Genomic DNA, 20,094 nt, shown 5'->3' on the forward strand with positions numbered 1-20,094 from the left:
GTCATGTTGGCCAATCTGATAGGTGTGATGTGGTACCTCAAAGTTGTTTAGATTTGCATTTCTCTAGTCAATAGTGAGTTAGAGCATTTTTTCACATGACTATAGATGACTTTAATTTCTTCATCTGAGAACTGCCTGTTCATATCCTTTGACCACTTATCAATTGGGGAATGACTTGTATTCTTATAAATTTGACTTAGTTCTCTATATATTTTAGAAATGAGGCCCTTATCAAAGACACTGGTTGTAAATGTTCTTTTTAATATATTATAAATTGAATGGTAGTCCCAACATTAGTAGTACCTGCTTGTTTGGGAACCCTACTTTGGTCTCCTTTGTATTTTTTCAGTGTTTCATTGATGCTTCTTTTTTCCTCTGTTCTTTTTTTTTTTTGCATTATTCTCACTATCCTCTGCCCCTCACTTTTTTCTCCTCCACCTTTCCTTGTAACAAAAGTATAGTCGAGCAAAACAAATTTGTGTTGTAATAGAAATATATGTCTCATTCTGCACCTACGCTACAAGCTATCACCTCAGCAGCTAGAGGTGCTTCATCAGTCTTCTGGAGTTGTGATGAATTATTCCATTAATCAAAATTCTTATCTTTCAGAGTTGTTTTCCTTTAAAGTGTTGTGATTATTATATAGATAGTTCTCTTGGTTGCTTACTTTTTGCTGTATTAATTCATACAAGTCTTCCCAGAGTTCTCTGAAATCTTATCTCTTACATAGGAAGCTTTTCCTTCTTACCCTCTCTTCAACCAATCCAAAGCTCAGGACCTTCTCTCTCTGAATGACTATGGCAAGGACTTGTTAGCATTCCAAATCCCACCAAACTTGCCACACAGTTCCCTTCTCCTGCCCTGCCAGCATAATTCTGGCCTCTCAATCTAAACATACTACTGAAACTTTACAATTAGATTACAATATTTCTACGACATGGTCTCTTGGAAGGCAGCATGGGAGTGGAGGAAGTGCACTGTTCCCAACTTAGTTGAGCCGAAAAAACCTTTTAATGTCAAACATTTTTTGTGAACTTTCCCACGGTAGTAACTGTACTGATTGTCCCGGATTGACGAAGAGCTGCTACCTATTCAGTAATGCATCCAAATGAATGCCTGTGTTATTAATCACAACAGTGTCTCCAGAGACTTTTTTTTTTAAATGAACAATGTATACATGCGACACATATGTATTTAATCTACAGAAAGTCTAATTGCATGTTTATCATAGTGAATCATATGACACATGCTTGATGCAAACGAGAATTTGCACACATGGTACAGTAATTTTACAGCCCCAGAGAGGCCCTTGGCTCGCATGTGGGGAACCACTGGCGGAATGAAAAGAACCCAGCCTAAAAGTCAGACAACTTCCCCTACAGTCCTAATTCAGCTACTCAGCCATCTTGAATAAATCACTTATCCATTTTGTATCACAGTTTCTTCAGCCATACAATTCTGAAAATGCCCTACCAGAGAAGACATTGTGAGGACAAATGAAATAATGATTTAAAATGTTTGATTTAGTTTAATTTAGCAGACATTTTGATCAAACTGCTCTGTTGGACATGGAGATAAGAAGGCCTGGGTTTGAATCCGCCTCAGATACTCAAGTGGCTATTTGATCACGGGCCAAGTCACTTAACATCCCTGAGGCTCAGTTTCCTCATCTATCAAATGAGAGCATTGAACTTGTTGACCACTAAAGTCCCTTCCAGCTGTCATGACTCAGATTTTAACAAAAGGGTAAACTGAGGCAAGATCTGTGCACCAGATAACATTTACTGGCCAGGGGTATGCTACTTGTTAATAAATGGGTCAATGGCTCACCTCCATTAATTCGGAGGAAGAGGACAGTTCCCCTTTTGTAGGGTTTGGGGAGTATAGAACAAAGAACAGAGTAGGGTAGGTGGCATCATGGAATTAAAAGCAACATGGCTGGTTATAGAGCTGAGGCACAGGGTACAACCATATTGGTTGGAAGTTTGGTAATGGGGGCCAGCCCCCCCTTCTCTCATGAGACTAAGAAGTGCTCGTTGTTTGAATCCAGGTGTGAGATAGTGGCCCAGACTTCTGGACAGCAAACCAGACATCTTGAAGGATAGCTTGAGGCCATAAAGATATCAGGCCCAAACTCCCTTGCTTTCTCACACATTCTCTAAGGTCAGTTAAATTCCGTGAGGCAGGAGAGCTAAATTTTTAAATTTAACCCATTACAGGCCAGCTGAACTGTGAACTAAGTTCACAGACAAAGCCGAGAAAGCTACCAAAGATTCTTGAATATTTGAGGGATATAATCAGTTCATTAGGAAGATGACACTGGCAGTAGTGAATAAGATAGATTGGGAAAGAGAGAGACTGGAGGTGGGGAGCCTGGGAGACATTACAGTGGTCCAAGGTGAGAGGTGTCGAGTGCCTGGGTTAAGATGTTGGCACTGGTAATGGAACACCAACAATAATAATTATAACTATGTAGTATTTTAAGGTTTGAAATGTGCTTCAGTCCCATTTTCTCATTTGTTGCCTCACATCAGAGCCATGATTTAGGTAGTACTGAGGTGGCGTTATATTCATTTTATAGACTAAGACCCTTAGATTCAAGGGGGATCAAGTGGCTTGCCTGTGTCACCCAGCTAGTAAGTATCAGAAGTAGGATTCCCATCTAGGCCTCCTTGACTGAGCCTGACCCTCTACTCATCCTGCGGTTCTTCCCCCTCAAATGGAAAGGAGGAGATGGATAGATAGGAGATATACTGGGGTGTTAAATCCGTTGGATTTAGAAATTGATTGGATGGGTAAGTGGGGTTGCAAAAGAGAAGCATCAAAGAGGACCCCAGGGTTTGGAGCACGTGTGACAGAGACTAGTGATGCCAATTACAGGAATCGGGATGTTCGAAGGAAGAGCAGGTCCTCGGCCAAAGATGTGCCCGTGTGGAGGCCCAGGGAGCTTGAGGTGCCACGGTGACAAGCCAGTGGAACTGTGCTCCAGGCCTGCAGCTGGAGAGATGGATTGGGGAGGAGCCATTTGTATCAAGTTGGCAGCTGAAGACAGTGGGTGAGGGAGCCACGGAGAAGAGGGCTGAGGGCAGAGCCCAGGAGAAGAGTTAGACTGTAGAGTGTGAGAAAAGAGAGTGGACTTCACAAAGGCAGAGTGTGATGCTGGAATTTTGCTGTAACATTCTGTTACAGTGTGAGCCTCTTGGTCAGGAAGACCTCGTGCCTGAAGAAACAAAGGAACCTATGTACAAGGCGGTTTTCCCAGTAGGGCTCTAGGAATGTTGTCAGTTACCCAACTAGTCTGTAAGTTCATTGAGAGCCGAGACTTCTTTTTGGAATGACCCCGTGGCTGTATTGGTATACAGAACTCTCGTTAAGGATTGGCACCTTTCCTGCAACTTAATTGTGGAGTTGTCCAGAGGGGAACATGCCTTGCCCAGGGTCACACAAACAGTATGAGTATGTGGCAGAGGTGAGACTTGAACCCAGGTCTTCCTGACTCCAAGGCTGGCTATCAACCCACTGTGCCACATTGTAATAAATAAACTAAATTTATGTAGCACTTTAGGTTTGCAAAGCACTTTGCATAAGTATTTGATTTGTTCCTCACATCAATCCAATTAAGGTAGGTACTAATATTATCCTCATGAGGAAAGTGAGTCTCAGGTTATATGACTTGGCCGGGATCACATAGCTAATAAGTGTCGGAGATGAGATTTGAACCCTGGTCTTCCTGACTCCAGTTCAGCAAGCTATCCACTACGTCATGCTTCCTCTATTTAATATGAATTCCAGGCAGCTCGTACATATTATGTCCCATTTGTATGCAGTACAGCTGATCCACCAATGAAAGGGCAGTTTTGGTGCAGACAATGGAAGCTTCTCACCCCATAGAGGGACGGGGACTAATGACAAGGAGAGAATTTCAGCCATTGCTGTGAGAGGGGAGGATTGGCCACCCTAGGTATCCTGCCAACTGTGGAAGCACTAATACTTCTACCTCCAACCCCAACTTTATGCTCCTTGACAGAACAAAAGAAGGAGGAGGAAGAAGAAGAAGAAGGCACACCCTCAGTCTCCAGCCTCTGCTGGTAATGGTCCCCACCCCCCAGAGGATGCAGAGGGTGTGTGGCCAGGCCTTGCCGAGCAGCTGAAGTGCTGTGCCCAGGTGGGTGTCTGCAGAGACTGTGAGTAGGGGAGGGCTAGAAAACATTCTCCTTGCCTTCATGACTCTGTCCTTCCCTAGAATTCTGAACTCACTCTGGACTCTGTGGTTCCCTTTGATGCTGCTTCGGTGGTGCCCGTGGAAGAACAGCGGACAGAAGCTATGGTGCGGATCCAGGACAGTCTCCTGGCTGGCCAGGCCCCCGAGGCCCTAACCCTCCTTCGGTCAGCCAGGTTAGAGCCCTGCCTATCCATCTTCCTGGGCCTGCAGTGCAGATGCTTCATCTTTTGTGAGCCCTCCGTGGAGTGACACCCTCACGGCTGTAGTGGGGGTAGCTTTTTCTGGTCTGCTGCAGGCCAGAATCCAGGTCAGATTCTCTGAAGCTGGGTCCTGAATACAGGGTCCCCTAGCGTTTTTATTTTGATTCTTAAAGGACCCAGGCCATGCTACTTTCACGGTCAACAAGTGGAGTAATTCTATTAATGCTAAATCCTTCCAGATACCAGATCTGCCCTAAACAGAGTCTGTACCTTTCCTCTTGTCTTCCAGAGAAGTATGGCCAGAAGGGGATATATTTGGCTCCCCAGATTTTTCCTTGGAGGAAGAAATTGAGCTGCTGAGACAGATCTTCTCTGCCCCGCTTCCTCGTGAGTACCTGGCTTCTTCTTATCCTCTTCTCTAGGTACAGAGGGAATGAATGGATGAAAAAGTGTTCTTAAGAGCTGGTGACTCCTCAAATTACCCCCTGCTGTTTCCCCTCACTGTTTAATAGGGCAGCAGGAGCCTGAAGAACAAGGTGGGGAGGAAGAAGAGGGAGAGGAGGAGGAGGAGGAAGAAGAGGAGTTGCAAGCTGTCCAGGTTTTGGAGAAGGAGTTTAACTTCCTAGACTACCTGAGACGGTGAGAGAGAAATGGGAGATGGGGGGAGTTGTCTCTGTGGGTACAAGGAGAGGGGAGGAGCGTATTCGACTTGTAAATCCTCTTTCTCCTTCTTTGTGTTTGATCATAGCTTTGCATGTTCAGCTGTTGTCAAAGCCTATGTACTATTACTGCAGAGCTACCAGAAGAACAGCCCCCATACCAATCATTGTGTGGTTAAGATGCTTCACCGGCTGGCCCACGACCTCAAAATGGAAGCCTTGCTCTTCCAGATCTCCCTCTTTTGTCTCTTCAATCGGCTGTTTAATGACCCTGCTTCTGGAGCCTATAAAGTGAGGGGAAACTGAGGGGGGTGGAAGTAGAGGGAGCCCTAGGCTGGGTGAAAGGCGGAGGGATGGAGATGTCAGTGAAGAAAAGGGACAATGAAGAGATGTGGGGAGCTGGGGAACAAGAGGAATGAAGGGACATGGGCTGGGTGGGGAGGGAGATCTAAGAAAGTAAAGGAAACCGTTTCCAGAGTTGAACTGAGGGTACAGGGAGCTCATTGTTGGGAAGGCTATTAGGAGAGGGCCAGGGATGTAGTGAGGTGGGGTCTGGGGGGGGGGGGCCTTACAACAAGTACCTGATGCTTTCCTGCTCTAATTCTCCTCTTCCCCCAGGAATTGGTCACTTTTGCCAGATATGTGCTGGCCAAGTTCTTTGCATTGACTGAAGTCAACCACAAGGCTTTTGTGGAACTTCTCTTCTGGAAGAACACGGCTGTTGTGCGGGAAATGACTGAGGGCTATGGTTCTCTGGATGCCGAGTAAGTGTAGGTGGGGAGGCTGTCGAGGGAGGACAGAGAGTCCAGGGAAGCTTCGGGAGGCTGTTCTAGATGGGGAGCTGGGCTCCTAGGAAGACAATATTGCCACCCGACCTCAAGATAATTTGGGGAAACCTCAAGAATTCACGTGAATGTTACCGTGTCACAGTGAAAATGCAGGGCAAAGCCTGTACCCCCTTGTCCCTGGAACCGTCTTGCCTGAACTGCTTTCTTCTCATGGTTTTCCTCGCCCTCTGCTCCCCAGTGTTCTCTTGATCTGTTTGCCCTCCACCTGAAATACCCCCAGTTCCTGATGTGGGCATGACATAGGAAAATGCTGCTTATATCCTTAACTGTATCTAGGGAAGGGAGGGAAGGCAGGCAGACCCATGCCCACTCCCCTCATGACTTACTTGGTTCATTTTCCTTTGTACTTAAAGATTTCTCCTTTCTGGGTCTGGGAGGGGACCTCCATGCTTTTTGCTCCTCCCACTTTGGCTAGCAATTCCATTCCTTCCCCTCCCAATCTTTTGCAGGTCTTCTAACAGAAAACCTCCCAAGTGGAACCCAGAGGAGGAGAAACAGCTACAGGAGCTGTACCTGGCCCACAAAGACATAGAAGGTAATGTGAGAGCATGGGTGTAATCAACCAACCAGCATCTTTTGAGTGTGTACCAAATGCCAGTCACTGGGCATGCAAAGACAAAAATGAAACAATATTGGGAGACTCTGTGTGTGTGTGTATACACAAAATCAATACAAAGCAATTTTGAGGAAGAAGTGATAGCTGGGGTGGGGAGATCAGGAAAGGCCTTACATAGAAAATGCTTGAGCTTAGCTTAGAAGAAAAGTAACCATTCTAAGAGGTAATGGTGAGAAGAAAGTGAATTCCGGGAGACCGTGCAAGGGCACAGAGATATGTGTAAAATTTAGCAAGAAGGCTGGATTGGATAGACCATTGAATACGTGAAGGGCAGTAATGTATAATGAGTCTGGAAAGGTAGTGTGGAGTTAGGCTTGGGAAGAACTATAAATACCAAACAGCAGATCGTGTATTGGACCCCAGAGGTAAAAGAGAACCACTGGAGTTTATTGAGCAAGAGAGTGACATGGTCAGAGTGACGGGCTTTGGGAAAATCCCTCTGGCAGCTGCATGGAGGATAGATTAGAGGAGAGAGGTGGGGAAACCAGTGAGGAAGCTCTTGTAGTAGTCCTTGTGCAACATGATAGAGGTCTGAACAAAAGTGGTCACTGCATGAGTAAAGAGAAGAGGAAAGATAGGGGAGATGTTGTAGAGGTACATCACAGAGCTTGGAAATTGATTGAATAGTGGGATGAGGGGAAGGGACAAGTCCATATTGAGTTCAAAGTTGTAAACCTGGGAGGCTAGTGGAGGGGCAGGGGAATAATGAGTTCTCTTTTGGACATGTTGAATTTAAGATGCTTGTGGGACAACCATTTTGAAATGTCCAGTAGGCAATTGGGAATGTAAGACTCAAAGCTTAGAAGAGACGAAGGCTGGAAATATAGCTCTGGAAGTCCTCTGCATGGAGATGATAATTAAACCCATGGGAGCTAATCAGTTCATCAAAAGTGATAAAGAGAATAGGGAAGAGGGTGCAGGATAGAGCCTTAGGCTACACTCAATGAGATATTAATGGTGATCTAGCAAAAGCGACTGAGTAGTAGTCCAAGAAAGGTCATTGAAAGTCATGAGGCAGCTTGGCATAGTGGAAAGAATTCTTGCTATGGGGCAAAAAAAAATCCTAGCTTTGAAATTCTAGTCCTACCACTTAGTACCTCCTACCTTTGGGCAACTCACTTGACCTCACTAGGTTTCAGTTGGTAAAGGAGCTGAACTAGATGACCTCTACATTCTTTTCTAGTTGTAAGTCTACAATCCAGTGAAATATATGATCTCAATAAGGCTTTGAGCCCAGAAGGGCTTGGGATGGAGGCCATTGAGCTCTAGACTTCCCTCTACTCACCTATTCCTCCTTTCTCCACAGGTGAGGACGTGATAGATGCCATCTTGGCACGCCTGAATACTACAACTCGTTCTCGAAAACAGGTCATTCACCAGTTGGTTCGACTTGGACTGGCTGACAGTGTCAAGGATTTCCAAAGACAAAGGCAGGCATCCTTGGCAAACTAGGGATTTTCTTTCCCTTCTCTGGTGTTCCTTTCCTCCACTGATCTTGATTTTTCTCCAGACAGAAAGGGGACAAACTTGGTTTTGTGGACAGAAGATCAGGAGTTAGAATTGCAGCGACTGTTTGAAGAGTTCCAGGGTTCCGATGGTGAGGTGATGGTTGGGGAAGGGTCTCTGGAAGGGGGTGACCACATAACCTGATTCCTTCCGCCACTGTTTTTCATCCTCCACACTGGGCTCATCGCTCCTTTAAAAAGTATGACAAGCTAATTATCCCCACTAATACAAATGTAATAAGCAATAAAACTATATAATCTGAATGAATTACATTTTCAAGAGAACACTAGTTATCTACTTTGTGTCCTCTTGATCTCCTTCCATCTTTGTACTTTGGAAGTTTTGTTATACTCACAGTCAATGCATGTGTTCTTCTAATTCTGCTTTCTTCTATTTCTATAACAAGTATTTCTATATTTGTATTTATCATCTTTACCACTTTTAATGGCATAGTAGCACTCATGATACAGTGGAAAGCGCTCTGGCTTTGGTGTGAGAATCTGTACTCTGCTCCTTCCTGCCTGTCAGACCTTGGGCAAGCCATCCTTCTCATCTATAAAAAGAGGGGCTTGGACCAAATAATCTCTAAGGTCTGTTTTAGCTATAAACATAGGAATCCTATTCAACTATATTGACACATCATAGTCTATTCATCTATCACTTAATTATTAGACATAAAGATTGTTTCCAGCTTTGAATACTATGAATGAAATGTGAAATCTTCCCTTCTATCATTTGAATAAACAAATTAAAAAAACGCAACATTTATTAAGCACTAACAATGTGCAAGTTCTGGGGATACAAATAGAAAAGTAAGATAATCAATTTCAACAAAATTTATTCAGTTCCTACTATGTTCAGGCTACTATTCTAACTGTTGGGGGAGAAATAAACTTAGGTAAAGCCCAACTCTGGCTTCAAAGAGCTTACAATCTAGTAAGAGAATATCCTGCACACATAACCATAATACAGAATAATGCATGTTAAATGCATTAGATAGGTTCAAAGCAGCATACTTTATGCAGTGAGAAGGAAAAGTTGTATTAATTATCATCATAATTGCTAACATTTATATAGCACTGTAAGGCTGCCAAAATGCTTTCCATGCATTATTTCATTTGATCTCTGCAACAACCCTGGGAGGCTGGTGCTACGATTATCCCTATTTTCCAGATGGGGAAGTTGAGGTTGAGAGATAATAAATGTCTAATATGGAATTTGCATCTTAGTCTTTCTAACTCCAAGTTCTGTGTTCTCTCCAGTAGGCCAAGTTACCTATTACTTATAGGGAATCAGGAAAGGCTTAATGGAAGAGGTAGCATTTGATTTGGGTTTTAAAGGATAAGTAGGAATCCAATGAGTGAAAACAAGTGAATACATACAACATGCATAGAACAATGTGAACAAACCATGGTAAAGTGCAAGTCATGTTTGGGAAGTAGAGAGTAGTCCATTTGGCATGTGGTGAATAGTAAGAGGGTAAGCCACAAAGTAGGTAGTACTAAATTGTGGAGGGCCTTGAACACCAGGTCAAGGAGTTTGAACTTTATTTAGGCAGTACAGAACTATGAACTTTTGGAATAGAGGGGTGATATGACCAGATAGTGGTTAAAGCACTGGGCCTTGAGTTCAAATAGAGCCTATGGCACCTACTGGCTGTGTGAACCTGGACAAATCAGTGTCCAGTTTCCTCAATTGTAAAATGGGGATGAAAGTAGCACTTACCTCACAGGCTTGTTTTGAGGATCAAATGAGATACTATTTGTAAAAAGTGCTTAGCACGGTGCCTGACACATAATAGATGCTTTTGAGATATACACATTAGGAAGTCTAGTAGCAGGATGAAGGATCCATTGAGGATGGAGGAGACTAGAGAGGAATCGTCTAAAAGAGGCTGTTTGGGGACTCCAGATGGGTGGTAATGGAGGCTCATGTTGAGTTCTTGGCAATAAGAAAAAAGATGTGGACAGGAAGAGAAGATTGGGAGGACACAGGAGTTGTAGAATTTGGTAATCATTGGATATGAAAAATAAGGAAAAGGAAAGAGGTAAAGAAAACACCAAATTTTCAGATGTGGGAGATTGGGTAAATACTGCTGATAGAAATAGTGAAGTCAGAAAGGGGGATTTAGGAGGAAAGATTTGGGAAAGAAAACTTATTTTCGGATTGATAGAATTTCTGACCCATCGGAATATTGAGGTAGAGGGATGCTTGGAGTCAGTTAGAATTGGTGGTCTATAGTTTGGAGAAGAGGTCAGAGTTGGATACATAGTTCTGTAAGTAGTCTACATACACGGGGGTAGTTGAAGCCATGAGAATTAATGAAATTGCCAAGGGAAAGAATGCAGAGAGAGAAAAAAACAGGGCCAAGGGAAAAACCTTGAGGAACAGGCAGCTTAAGGAATCAGAAGATGAGTACAGAAGAAAATATGAAAGAAAAACCAGAAAATTTATGTCTCTTACATTCTAAAAGGAGAAGAGATCTGGAAAGAAAAAGGGTAGTTGTCAGTGTCAGATGCTGAAGAAAGGTCAGGAAAGATTAAGGATGAAAAAAGTCCATTTGGATTTGGTGATGGGGAAGTCATTTGTGATGTTTGAGAAAGCAATAGAGTAGTGGAAGAGAAACCAGGTTGCAGGAGGTTAAGGAGAAGGCATGTGGTAAGGAACAGAAGCATCTGGTATAGAAGACTTTTTAAAATGTAGGGGCAGGGGAAGAGAAGGCAGTAGTAGCGTACTGGAGGAGGCTAGAGAGGATGGGCTGAGGGTCACAGGTAGAGAGGAGGAATTGGCCTTATCAAGGAGTGCACATACAAGAGGGAAGTAAGAAAGTAGGTGATGATACTGGGAAAAGGCAAAGAATGGAGTAAGGGCAGTGTGTGTGTGTGTGTGTGTGTGTGTGTGTGTGTTGGGGGGGGTCCTCCTTAGATGGCTTCAGCCTTCTCTGTGAAGTAGGTGGGGTAAATCAGCTGGTCTAAGGGTGTGTGGTAGAGGTGCGGGTGTAGACGGTCTTTTGAGGAGGTAAGAAGGTTTGGAACAGTCAGTGTGGGAAATGTGATAGGTGTAGATTAGAAGGATTATTCAGTAGCAGTGAGAGCTCATGTTCTGCATTTTGGGAAGTAGTGGGGTTGGATCAGCCTCCTCCTACAATCCTGTGGTCTCTTGTTCTCCTCCATCTCCTGCCTCTGGGCCTCCTCCCTATCTGTCCCTTTCTGCAGATGTCCTGGGTCACATCATGAAGAACATCACGGCTAAGCGCTCACGGGCCCGGATAGTGGAGAAACTTCTGTCCCTGGGGCTAGTTGCAGATCGACGGGAGTTGTACAAGAAGCGCCAGAGGAAGCCTGTGATTCCCAATCCTGTAAGCATCGTCTTGGTACTGCTTCCACGCTGAGCCTTTGTCATCTCATTGCTTCTTGGCTATTCCCTCGTCCTCTGGTGAAGTGGGCAGGAATCAGAAGGTCCCACTCAGTACTCTCCAGCCTTCTCCATGTTCTAGCCCAACTTATGCCTGCTTTCTTCCAGCTGGATGGAAAGGATCCTCTGAAGGACCCTGACCAGGAGGATCCGGAGGAAGATAGTGAGGAGGACGAAGAGGGCCCAGGGGCAGAAGCAGCCCAAGGCACCTCAGTCCACATACTCCAAAGCCTTAGGCAAATCCTGCAGGAGGAAGGTAAGGAGAAGGGGGGGAGGGGAGTTGGGGGGGGCAAGGGTAGAGGGCAGGCACATCATTTTTCCTTTACCTCCTCAGACTTCTCTGCCCCCGTCCTCTGGCTCCAGAACTGCCTGATTCGAATAGCTGATGACCGGGAGGAAGATGGTGAGTGGGAAAAGTTGGGGAATATTTGAGGAGTAGGGCCCTGAAGCTTTCTGGGTACCTGAGTCCGGCATGGAGGGGACAGTCTTGGTCTGTCCCTTCTGTTCCTAGGCTGCACCCAGGCAGTGCCCTTGGTACCTCTAACGGAGGAGAATGAGGATGCAATGGAGAACCAGGACTTCCAGAAGCTGTTGAGGAAGTTGGGGATTCGGCCTCCAGCCTCAGAACAGGTGAGTGCCTTGGCTTGGCGAGGGACCACACTGGGGACTGGTGCTTTTCCTGCCCTTCTCTCCATTCAGACTGTCGGCCTTGACTTCCCTGACCACTTAGGAATCTTTCTGGCGCGTCCCAGCCAAGCTGAGCCCTGCAGTGCTGCGGAGGGCAGCAGCTTCTTTGGGTCGGGAAGGGCCTGAGCCACAGTCTGCAGACCGCCCAGAGCAGGGGCCCAGGAAGGAGAAGCTGGCTCATGTCCCAGGGTCCCCTGTGGCAGCCAAAAAACGGAAGAGCGACCTAGAGTCAGCAGGTAACGGGTCTGGGATCAGGGGACGGGCCGGGGCACTGAAGTGGCGGGACACTGAAGTGGTCCCTTACTCATGTGCCTCATTGGGCCATTTCAGAGGGGGAAGCTGATAAGGAGTCATTAAGTTCTGGGCCACAGAAGCTACAACTGCTAGACAGTGATGGGGAGCAAGAGAAAAATGAAAGTAAAAACAAAGGTAGGGGTGTGTGTGTGTCTGTCTATCTGTGTGTAATACCTTCCTCCTGTTCTTCTCTCCATTACCCTGTATGTCTGCCTGTACCTTTGTATAATACCTTCCTCCTATCTTCCTTTTCCATTAGTGTGTGTGTGTGTGTGTATGTCAATACTTTCCTCCTATTCTCTCTCTCTCCATCACCCTGTATGTGTGTGTCTGTGTGCCTGTGTGTAATAACCTTTCTCCTATTCTTCCTCTCTGTCACCCCTCTCATAAGACCCTGACCATTTCCCCTCCCTTCAGGTCTCATAGATTCTGACCCAGGCTCCCCTGAGCTTCCAAGGATGCACAAGAGAAGGAGGTTTCTGATTGAGGATGAAGACGACTAAGGCGCTGACTGTGTCTGGTGGGCTTTGGGGTGACTTGAGAGGATGCCCCGGCACTGGTCCCCACACCTGCCTGCCAGGAGCAGCTCTGGGATGCTGGGGCAGCCTGGCAAAGAGAGCAGGGGGTGTTTCCTCACTGAAGTTTTCATTTGAGTGGATTTTGTTCCAATTTCCTAGTGAACAGGGCCTGCCCTTCTCTGGCCCTTGGTTACCTGTCCCCCAGCTTTGGAGTTTTGGGGTGGGGGTGACCTGGCAACTTACTGGTGCTTCTTGTTTTGTGCTTTGTTATGAATAAAGCAGCAAATAAAAACCTGCTTCTGCTGGCCTGAATCTTATCACATTTACCCCTTGGCCCAGGCTTCCACCTCTACCTTACTGGACGTGACAGTGACACTGTCAGGGTCTTTCTGCCCCTTGTATACCCAGGCTTCTGGGGAGTGGTTCTTGGTCCAAGGATCCTGAGGCCAGTGGCACTCACCATGGCTGCTGGCAGGAGGGGAAGTTACAGGGCATAGTGACAGAGAAATAGAGAAGGTTTTTGTGACCTAGCAACAAGGGCAAAGAGGTCAAAGTCCAGCTTGCAGAGAGAGATGTGCCCTATCTTTTTTTTGACTTCTTGAACCATTTGCTTTCCACTCCCTACTGACTTCAGCTATTCTAGATGCTAGGAGAACAGAAAAATGGGCAGTCACACCTAAGAGGGTCATTTCTCAGCCTTTTTTTTCGCCCCAGAGACAAGTGAGATTTCCTCACAGACCTTCAGGGGTGGTACAGTGAGTGGGACGAGTCTCAGGTTCAAGTCCCACGAGAGATGGGCTAAGAACAGTCCCTAGCTATGACCTGGCAACACTCTGAGCCTCTTGCCATTCCCTTACCCCACCCTGCTCTCTACCTTTTATTTCTCTCCAGCAGGACTGCACCTACCATGGCCCAAATTCAGCTTTGTTTTGCTGCCTCTTACTGTACCAAGTGATTATCACCACAAGGAAAGCCATAATAGACTGACCTCCCCTCCCTTCTCTTACTTTCTAAGAATATGTTGACCATGTTTTTAAAAAAAATTATTTTAGAGGAAGCTAGGTGGTGCAGTGGATAGAACACCGGCCCTGGAGTTAGGAGGACCTGAGTTCAAATTTGGCCTCACACACATAACACTTACTAGCTATGTGACCCCGGGCAAGTCACTTAGCCCCGACTGCCTCACCAAAAAAAAAGCAAAAAAAAAAAGTATTTGAAACCTAAATACACAGTAGGAATAGAAGAAACATTACAAACTTAAATACTGAAACTTAAATACACAATAAGAAAAGAAAAAAAAGCATTTCCATGTATACAGCAGGATGTAAGAGAGGATTCAAAATATGCAGTGATAAATTTCCATTTTAAAAAAGTCAATATCATAAATACTGTGCATTGTGTTCAGAGCTGTCCGTCTTTTCTTTGCTTCCTTGTAAGTTTTCTTTTGTTCTCTGCTGTGTACCTTTTACTTTGTTCTTTTTCTCCCCTTATCCACCTCCCCAGGCTATAATTAAGCTCGAAAATATTTATATATAAATATATATACACACATACATATATATGCACATATATACATATATAGACATATACACACAAATATATATATACATATATATACCCTTACATACATACACTTACATACATATACTTAGATATCTATAATCATACAATCATACTCATATATAGACATATGCATTCATATGCATCTATGTAAGACCATACTATACTTATTTGTCCCCATTTCTCTGAAGGTGGATAACCTCTTCCTTCATAAGTCCAAGAGTTTCCATATTTTTCCTAGTCCACCAACTCGATCATTTCCTACACCACAGCAATATTCCAACCTTATACTGTCTAATTATTTTAATAGTCCAAAACAAGGTTGATGAATGTGGCTGATACATAGTGTCGTTTCCCTATTTTTCTCTTGATTGGATCTATTTTAGCCTTAACTTTGTCTGAGATCATGGTTACCACCCCTGCTCCTTTTTCCCTAACAAATTCTACTCCTGATCTTTATTTTATGTTTGTGTATCTCTTATTTCCTATCACTCCTGACTCCTCTACTTTACTTCTACCCAATACCTTGCCCTCCTGTTACTTACCCTACCCCCCTCCAAGGATCCCTCCCTTATCCTCCCATTCCCATTAATCTAAACACTCTTCTATACCCCTCTTAACCTATTCCCTCACCCTGCTCTCTAAGGATCCCTCCTGTATCCTCTTCCCCCCTCCCTATCTCCTTTCTGAATTTAAAAGACTTTTATACTCTTCCAGATATTTATATATTGTTCCCTCTTGAACCCATTCCCTGATGAAAGTAGGTTTCCAGAACTACCAGCCCTCTTCCCTCCTCCCTCCTCCCCCATCTAATACCTCTGTGTCAGTTCTTCCTCTTGCACCTCATTTGTATAAGATAATTACTCTTTTCAGCTGTTCTTAAATGGTTTTACTTTTAAAAATCACATCATACTCAGATCTACCCCAATCTTTCTTACAAACTACCCAATTACTAATAACAATCTTAGCCATACATTTTACTTTTCCTCATATAAAAGGTAAACAGTCTGGCCTTCTCAAGTCCCTTGTTTTTGTTTTTTTTGAGGCAATTGGGGTTAAGTGACTTGCCCAGGGTCACACAACTAGGAGGTGTCAAATGTCTGGTCTGAGACCGGATTTGAACTCAGGTCCATCCTGACTCCAGGGCCAGTGCTCTATCCACTGCGCCACCTAGCTGCCCCCAAGGCCCTTGTAATTAGTCTTTGGTATGTACCTTACATTTCTCTTGGCTCTTGTATGTCAAATCTTCTATTAAGTTCAGTTTTTTTTTTTTTAACAAAGTCCTGAAAGTCTGACAGTTCATTAAATGGCCATTTTTTTTAATTCAAGATTATGCTTAGCATTGCTGGGTATGATATTTTCAGCTATAACTCCAGTTCTTTTACCCTTCAATATATAGTGTTCCAAGACCTATGGTCTTTTAGTGTTATCACTACTAGGTCTTGTGTGATTCTAATTGTGGCACTGCCATATTTAAATTGTTTTTTACTTGTTGCTTATAATATTTTATCCTTGAGGTAGGAGGTTTCAGAATTTGAGTATGATATTCCTGTGGGTTTTCCTCATAGGATCTCTTTCAGGTGGTGATAGGGGGATTTTTTCAATTTCTATTTTCCCCTCTTGTTCTAATGCTTCAGGACAATTTTCTGTAATCATTTCTTGTATTATTACATCAAGATTCTTTTTTTGATCATAGCTTTCAGATAGTCCGCTTATTCTTACGTTTTCTCTTCTTGATTTGGTCTCCAGATCAGTTGTTTTTCTTTTTCTTTCTTTTTTTTTTTTTTTTTGGTTGGGCAGTGGGGGTTAAGTGACTTACCCAGGGTCACACAGCCAGTAAATGTTATATGTCTGAGGCCAGATTTGAACTCAGGTCCTCCTGAATCCAGGGCCAGTACTCTATCTACTATGCCCTTTGCTGCCCCCAGTTGTTTTTCTTTACGAGATGTTTCACATTCTCTTCTATTTTTTCATTCTTTATATTTTGTTTTATTATTTCTTGGTGTCATATGACTTCGCTGGCTTCTCCTTGCCCAATTCTTATTTTCAAGGAGTCATTTTCTTCCTTAAGATTCTGGATCTCAGGGGCAGTTAGGTGGCACAGTAGATAAAGCACTGGTCCTGAAGTCAGGATGGACCTGAGTTCAAATCTGGCCTTAGACCAAACACTTGACACTAGGTGTGTGACCCTGGGCAAGTCACTTAACCCCAATTGCCTAAAAAGGAAAAAAAAAAAGATTCTGGATCTCCCTTTCTAATTGGCTGACTTTCTTTTCATAATCTTTTTATGTTTGTTGGATTGTTATTATTTTTTTGTTTGTTTTTCCTCCATCTCTCATTTGATTTTTAATCTTTTTTAAGTTCTTATATGAATTCTTTTCAGGCAGGTGATCATTTGACATTACTCTTTGGGGTGGAAAAAGATTTCTTTGCTTCAGTATCTTCCTCTGAAGATGAATCCTAGTCTTCTCCATTCCCATAATAACTCTCTATGGTTAGATTATTTCTCCTTTGCCTACTTATTTCTTTTTTTTAATTCATAGTAGCTCATTTTTTGTAATCACCTCTAGTGAATCACCTACTTCACAATAAAGTTTGGATTCAGTCAAAAGGCCACACTTGAGGACCTAGAGGGCCACACATGGCCTCGAGACCGCAGGTTCTGCACCCCTGCTTTAGGCCCTTAAAGGTTATATGAATGCAATGCAAGCTGTAACAGATCTACTGCATGAGAAAGATTGCAAATATGGCACCAGTAATCGTCTTGACTAAGGAACAGCCTGGGTAAGATTGGAGAATCTCAAACTAATCTTTTATCTTCCATAATGTCCATTCCCTAGACTTCTCTGATCCTGAGCAGGAACGTGGGAGTATGGGTAGCAACCGAATAGCAAGGAAGAGAAACTATTAAGTAAAACGCTTTTTTCCTAATGAGGATGAAGGCATGATAATAATGGCTTACCTTTATATAGCACTTCATACATATTCCTCAGTGGAAATAACAACTATTATTATTATTTTTATTTTTATTATTATTATTATTATCATAGCAAGTACTATGTGCCAGGTGTGGTGCTAAGGACTTTACAAACATCCCATCTGAAAATATCTCACTTGATTTTCACAACTATCTTGAGAGGTAGGTGCTATCATTACCCCCATTTTAAAGTTGAGGAAAACAGGTTAAGTGGCTTGCATGAGTCACACAGCTGTCTGAAGCTGGATTTGAACTGTGGTCTCCCCAACTCCAGGTTCAATGCTGTACCCATTGCACCACCTAGCTGTAGTCCCTGTTATACTGATGAACAAACAGGTTCGTGGAAGTTAAATGAATTGTTAAGTGTCATGGAGCTTAGACTTGGACTCAAAACCTCAAACTTCCTATGGTGCTGCTCACTTTCCTATACCACGAGGGGACAAAGTCTGATCTGGTGCAAGATGGACAAATATTTGCAGTGACCACATCTCTTGCCGATCTTTGGGACAGAATAGAAGGAGGAGGGACATGTGGAAAATCCACAACAGGAAAGTCACAAGGCAGTGAGACCTACAAAGGAGAGTGTCGCTCTTGAGCAGGTGAGTTTCCTTCTGTCTCTTTTGTTTGATGAGCTTTCCATAGTCAAAGACAAAGATGAAGAGACCAGAAGTGGCAGGGGAGGAAGGAGAGCACAAATTCTTGAATAATTAATTTTATATTTATATATTTATTTATATTTATATGCATATAAATTTATAAATATAAATATATATATATTTATTTATGTTCAATAACAACAATTCCAACCTCATCTGTTGGTACCAAGTTATTGAGGTGGAGATTCTAACATGGGTAGAATTGTTCTCCAATTGGGATCTGAATACTTTCAGACTTTAGCCAGAAAGGAATAGCTTTGTGTCTCCTTTATGTTCCTCTCTAGCAAGGCTGTGTCCACTACCCTCCAGAATGCCTGTAATGGTGCTTCTATTCGACTTTCTGCTGCTGTACACAGTAGCTGCCCTCCCAGCTGGATCCCAGCCTCCCCTACCTCCTTCCTCCCTGGAGTCCCAGCCGCCCATTCTCAGCCCCGTTTCCTGCTGGAAGCTGATGCCTGAGTCTCTTCCCAATTTCAACCGCCTAGACCCTCTGCCTAGGTACCTGATTAGCCTATCACTGTACATAAGCCTGGAGCAAGCTGGCTGTCCAACTGACGCTCGTGCCCTTCGGCAGCAGCTCTATAGACTGGGCGGGGTGGAAGCCACAGAGACCCTCATCCAGCAGCTCCACGGCCTACAAGAGGGCAGCAGAGAAAGGAAGTCGGACTGGGTACTGTTCTCCATTCTGCAGCTCCTGGGCAGTGCGGAGAGGTTGGGAAGGGCCCCTCGTTCACTCTCCCTGGCAGATTGTGTCTATGAGAAGGAGCAACGAGTGTACAACGTAATGCGGTTTCTGCCACAAGTGGGCAGTTTCTATAATCTTGGTACAGCTTTCTATTATGCTGCCCAGAATTGCACAGCTCAGGCCTGGGATCGAGGACAGGAAGCAGCAGTGGACCTAGGCTATGATTTCCTTCTTGGGTTGATGGGGACAACGGGGGGCCCTGCAGGGCTAATAGCCAGTTTGGCACTTAAGCCAGTAGTCAAATCTGGAATTCAGAGACTGATAGAATATTACAGTAATAAGGAGGGGTCAGGAAGCCCACCCCCAGGCACAGATCAAAGCTGGCAGAAGGACTGGAGAACCACTACAGAAATAGGCAACAGCTGAGAGAAAGGCCATGGGGTGACTCCAACAATGGGCAGTAGCAAACATATGGCTGATGAAGTGACATAGGCCACCTCCCTGTGAAACTAGGAGTCATTCAAGTTCTGGGGATAGTAGAGAAACCAGAGGCTACCTACCTACCAGCTGGCACTGGAGCTGGGACGTGGGGCACGAAAGTGATTTATAAGGAAGAGTCAGAGCTGTGGACTCCAATGGCATGTAAAATAACGTCCATATCATTATGTGCAAGGCTTAATAAATGCTGCTTGATTGTTCTTTGTATCTATGCCTGCGCTTAATAAATGATTACTGAATTAAACGGGATGGACTGGAGTTGTTCGTACCTTTTTGGAATACTGGATGCAAAGTCTGCCAGTCTCCGCGCCGCCTCTAGCACACAAAATGCTTAAGGTCAGGTTTGAACGCACGAACATAAGCTTCTCTGACTCTAAGGCGAGCACCCTACCTACTGCGCTATATTGGGCACCGCTCACAACTTCGCCCCCTGATTGACTGACAGCCCGTAATCTCACCCCTAGCTTGAGATCTCCTTTTCCCCTGTAGCTCCGCCTCAATTCCTGGAAACTATCACCCTCCCTGCCTTCAATCTTCGACTTTTCTTTGGGCTATTCTTCTAGCAGAGCTCCCTCCCGCCGCAAAAAGTAGGCGGAGTTTGACTGGGCCTTCCGTCCAATTGCTGCAGGCAGGACGCGGGGCTTTCCCCTCACGCCCCACCCTTTGGGGAGGGGCGGGGCTTGGCGTTTTGAGGAAGCCTTCCAAGAGCTTCCGGAGAGCTCAGAGCTCGGCGCGCAGCCGGAGGGAGGGGTGT

General features: G+C 44.4%; 2 protein-coding genes across 3 annotated transcripts in view; both read left to right on the forward strand.

Moving 5' to 3' along the window:
- TIMELESS (timeless circadian regulator) overlaps nt 1-13,280 on the forward strand; it is a 29,260-nt gene extending 15,980 nt beyond the window's left edge. For both annotated transcript variants that reach the window (XM_027855079.1, XM_027855080.1), the window contains 16 exons: nt 4,028-4,165; nt 4,244-4,395; nt 4,712-4,809; nt 4,935-5,061; nt 5,171-5,372; nt 5,700-5,845; nt 6,379-6,464; nt 7,852-7,975; nt 8,060-8,142; nt 11,267-11,409; nt 11,574-11,721; nt 11,800-11,868; nt 11,977-12,095; nt 12,196-12,388; nt 12,483-12,581; nt 12,864-13,280. In XM_027855079.1, coding sequence (XP_027710880.1) covers nt 4,028-4,165; nt 4,244-4,395; nt 4,712-4,809; nt 4,935-5,061; nt 5,171-5,372; nt 5,700-5,845; nt 6,379-6,464; nt 7,852-7,975; nt 8,060-8,142; nt 11,267-11,409; nt 11,574-11,721; nt 11,800-11,868; nt 11,977-12,095; nt 12,196-12,388; nt 12,483-12,581; nt 12,864-12,949 — 2,013 coding nt within the window. In that variant the 3' untranslated portion in view covers nt 12,950-13,280. The remainder of the gene's footprint in view (nt 1-4,027; nt 4,166-4,243; nt 4,396-4,711; nt 4,810-4,934; nt 5,062-5,170; nt 5,373-5,699; nt 5,846-6,378; nt 6,465-7,851; nt 7,976-8,059; nt 8,143-11,266; nt 11,410-11,573; nt 11,722-11,799; nt 11,869-11,976; nt 12,096-12,195; nt 12,389-12,482; nt 12,582-12,863) is intronic.
- Nucleotides 13,281-18,014: 4,734 nt separating this feature from the next.
- APOF (apolipoprotein F) lies at nt 18,015-19,630 on the forward strand. The gene is made up of 2 exons (XM_027855098.1): nt 18,015-18,100; nt 18,442-19,630. The coding sequence occupies exon 2, from the start codon at nt 18,468-18,470 to the stop codon at nt 19,266-19,268; it is 801 nt and encodes a 266-aa protein (XP_027710899.1). The 5' UTR covers nt 18,015-18,100; nt 18,442-18,467; the 3' UTR covers nt 19,269-19,630.
- The last annotated feature ends 464 nt before the right edge of the window (nt 19,631-20,094 follow it).

The sequence above is a fragment of the Vombatus ursinus genome, unplaced genomic scaffold (genome assembly GCF_900497805.2).
Source record: "Vombatus ursinus unplaced genomic scaffold, bare-nosed wombat genome assembly UNPS02010769.1, whole genome shotgun sequence".
In the NCBI taxonomy this organism is placed as follows: Eukaryota; Metazoa; Chordata; class Mammalia; order Diprotodontia; family Vombatidae; genus Vombatus; species Vombatus ursinus.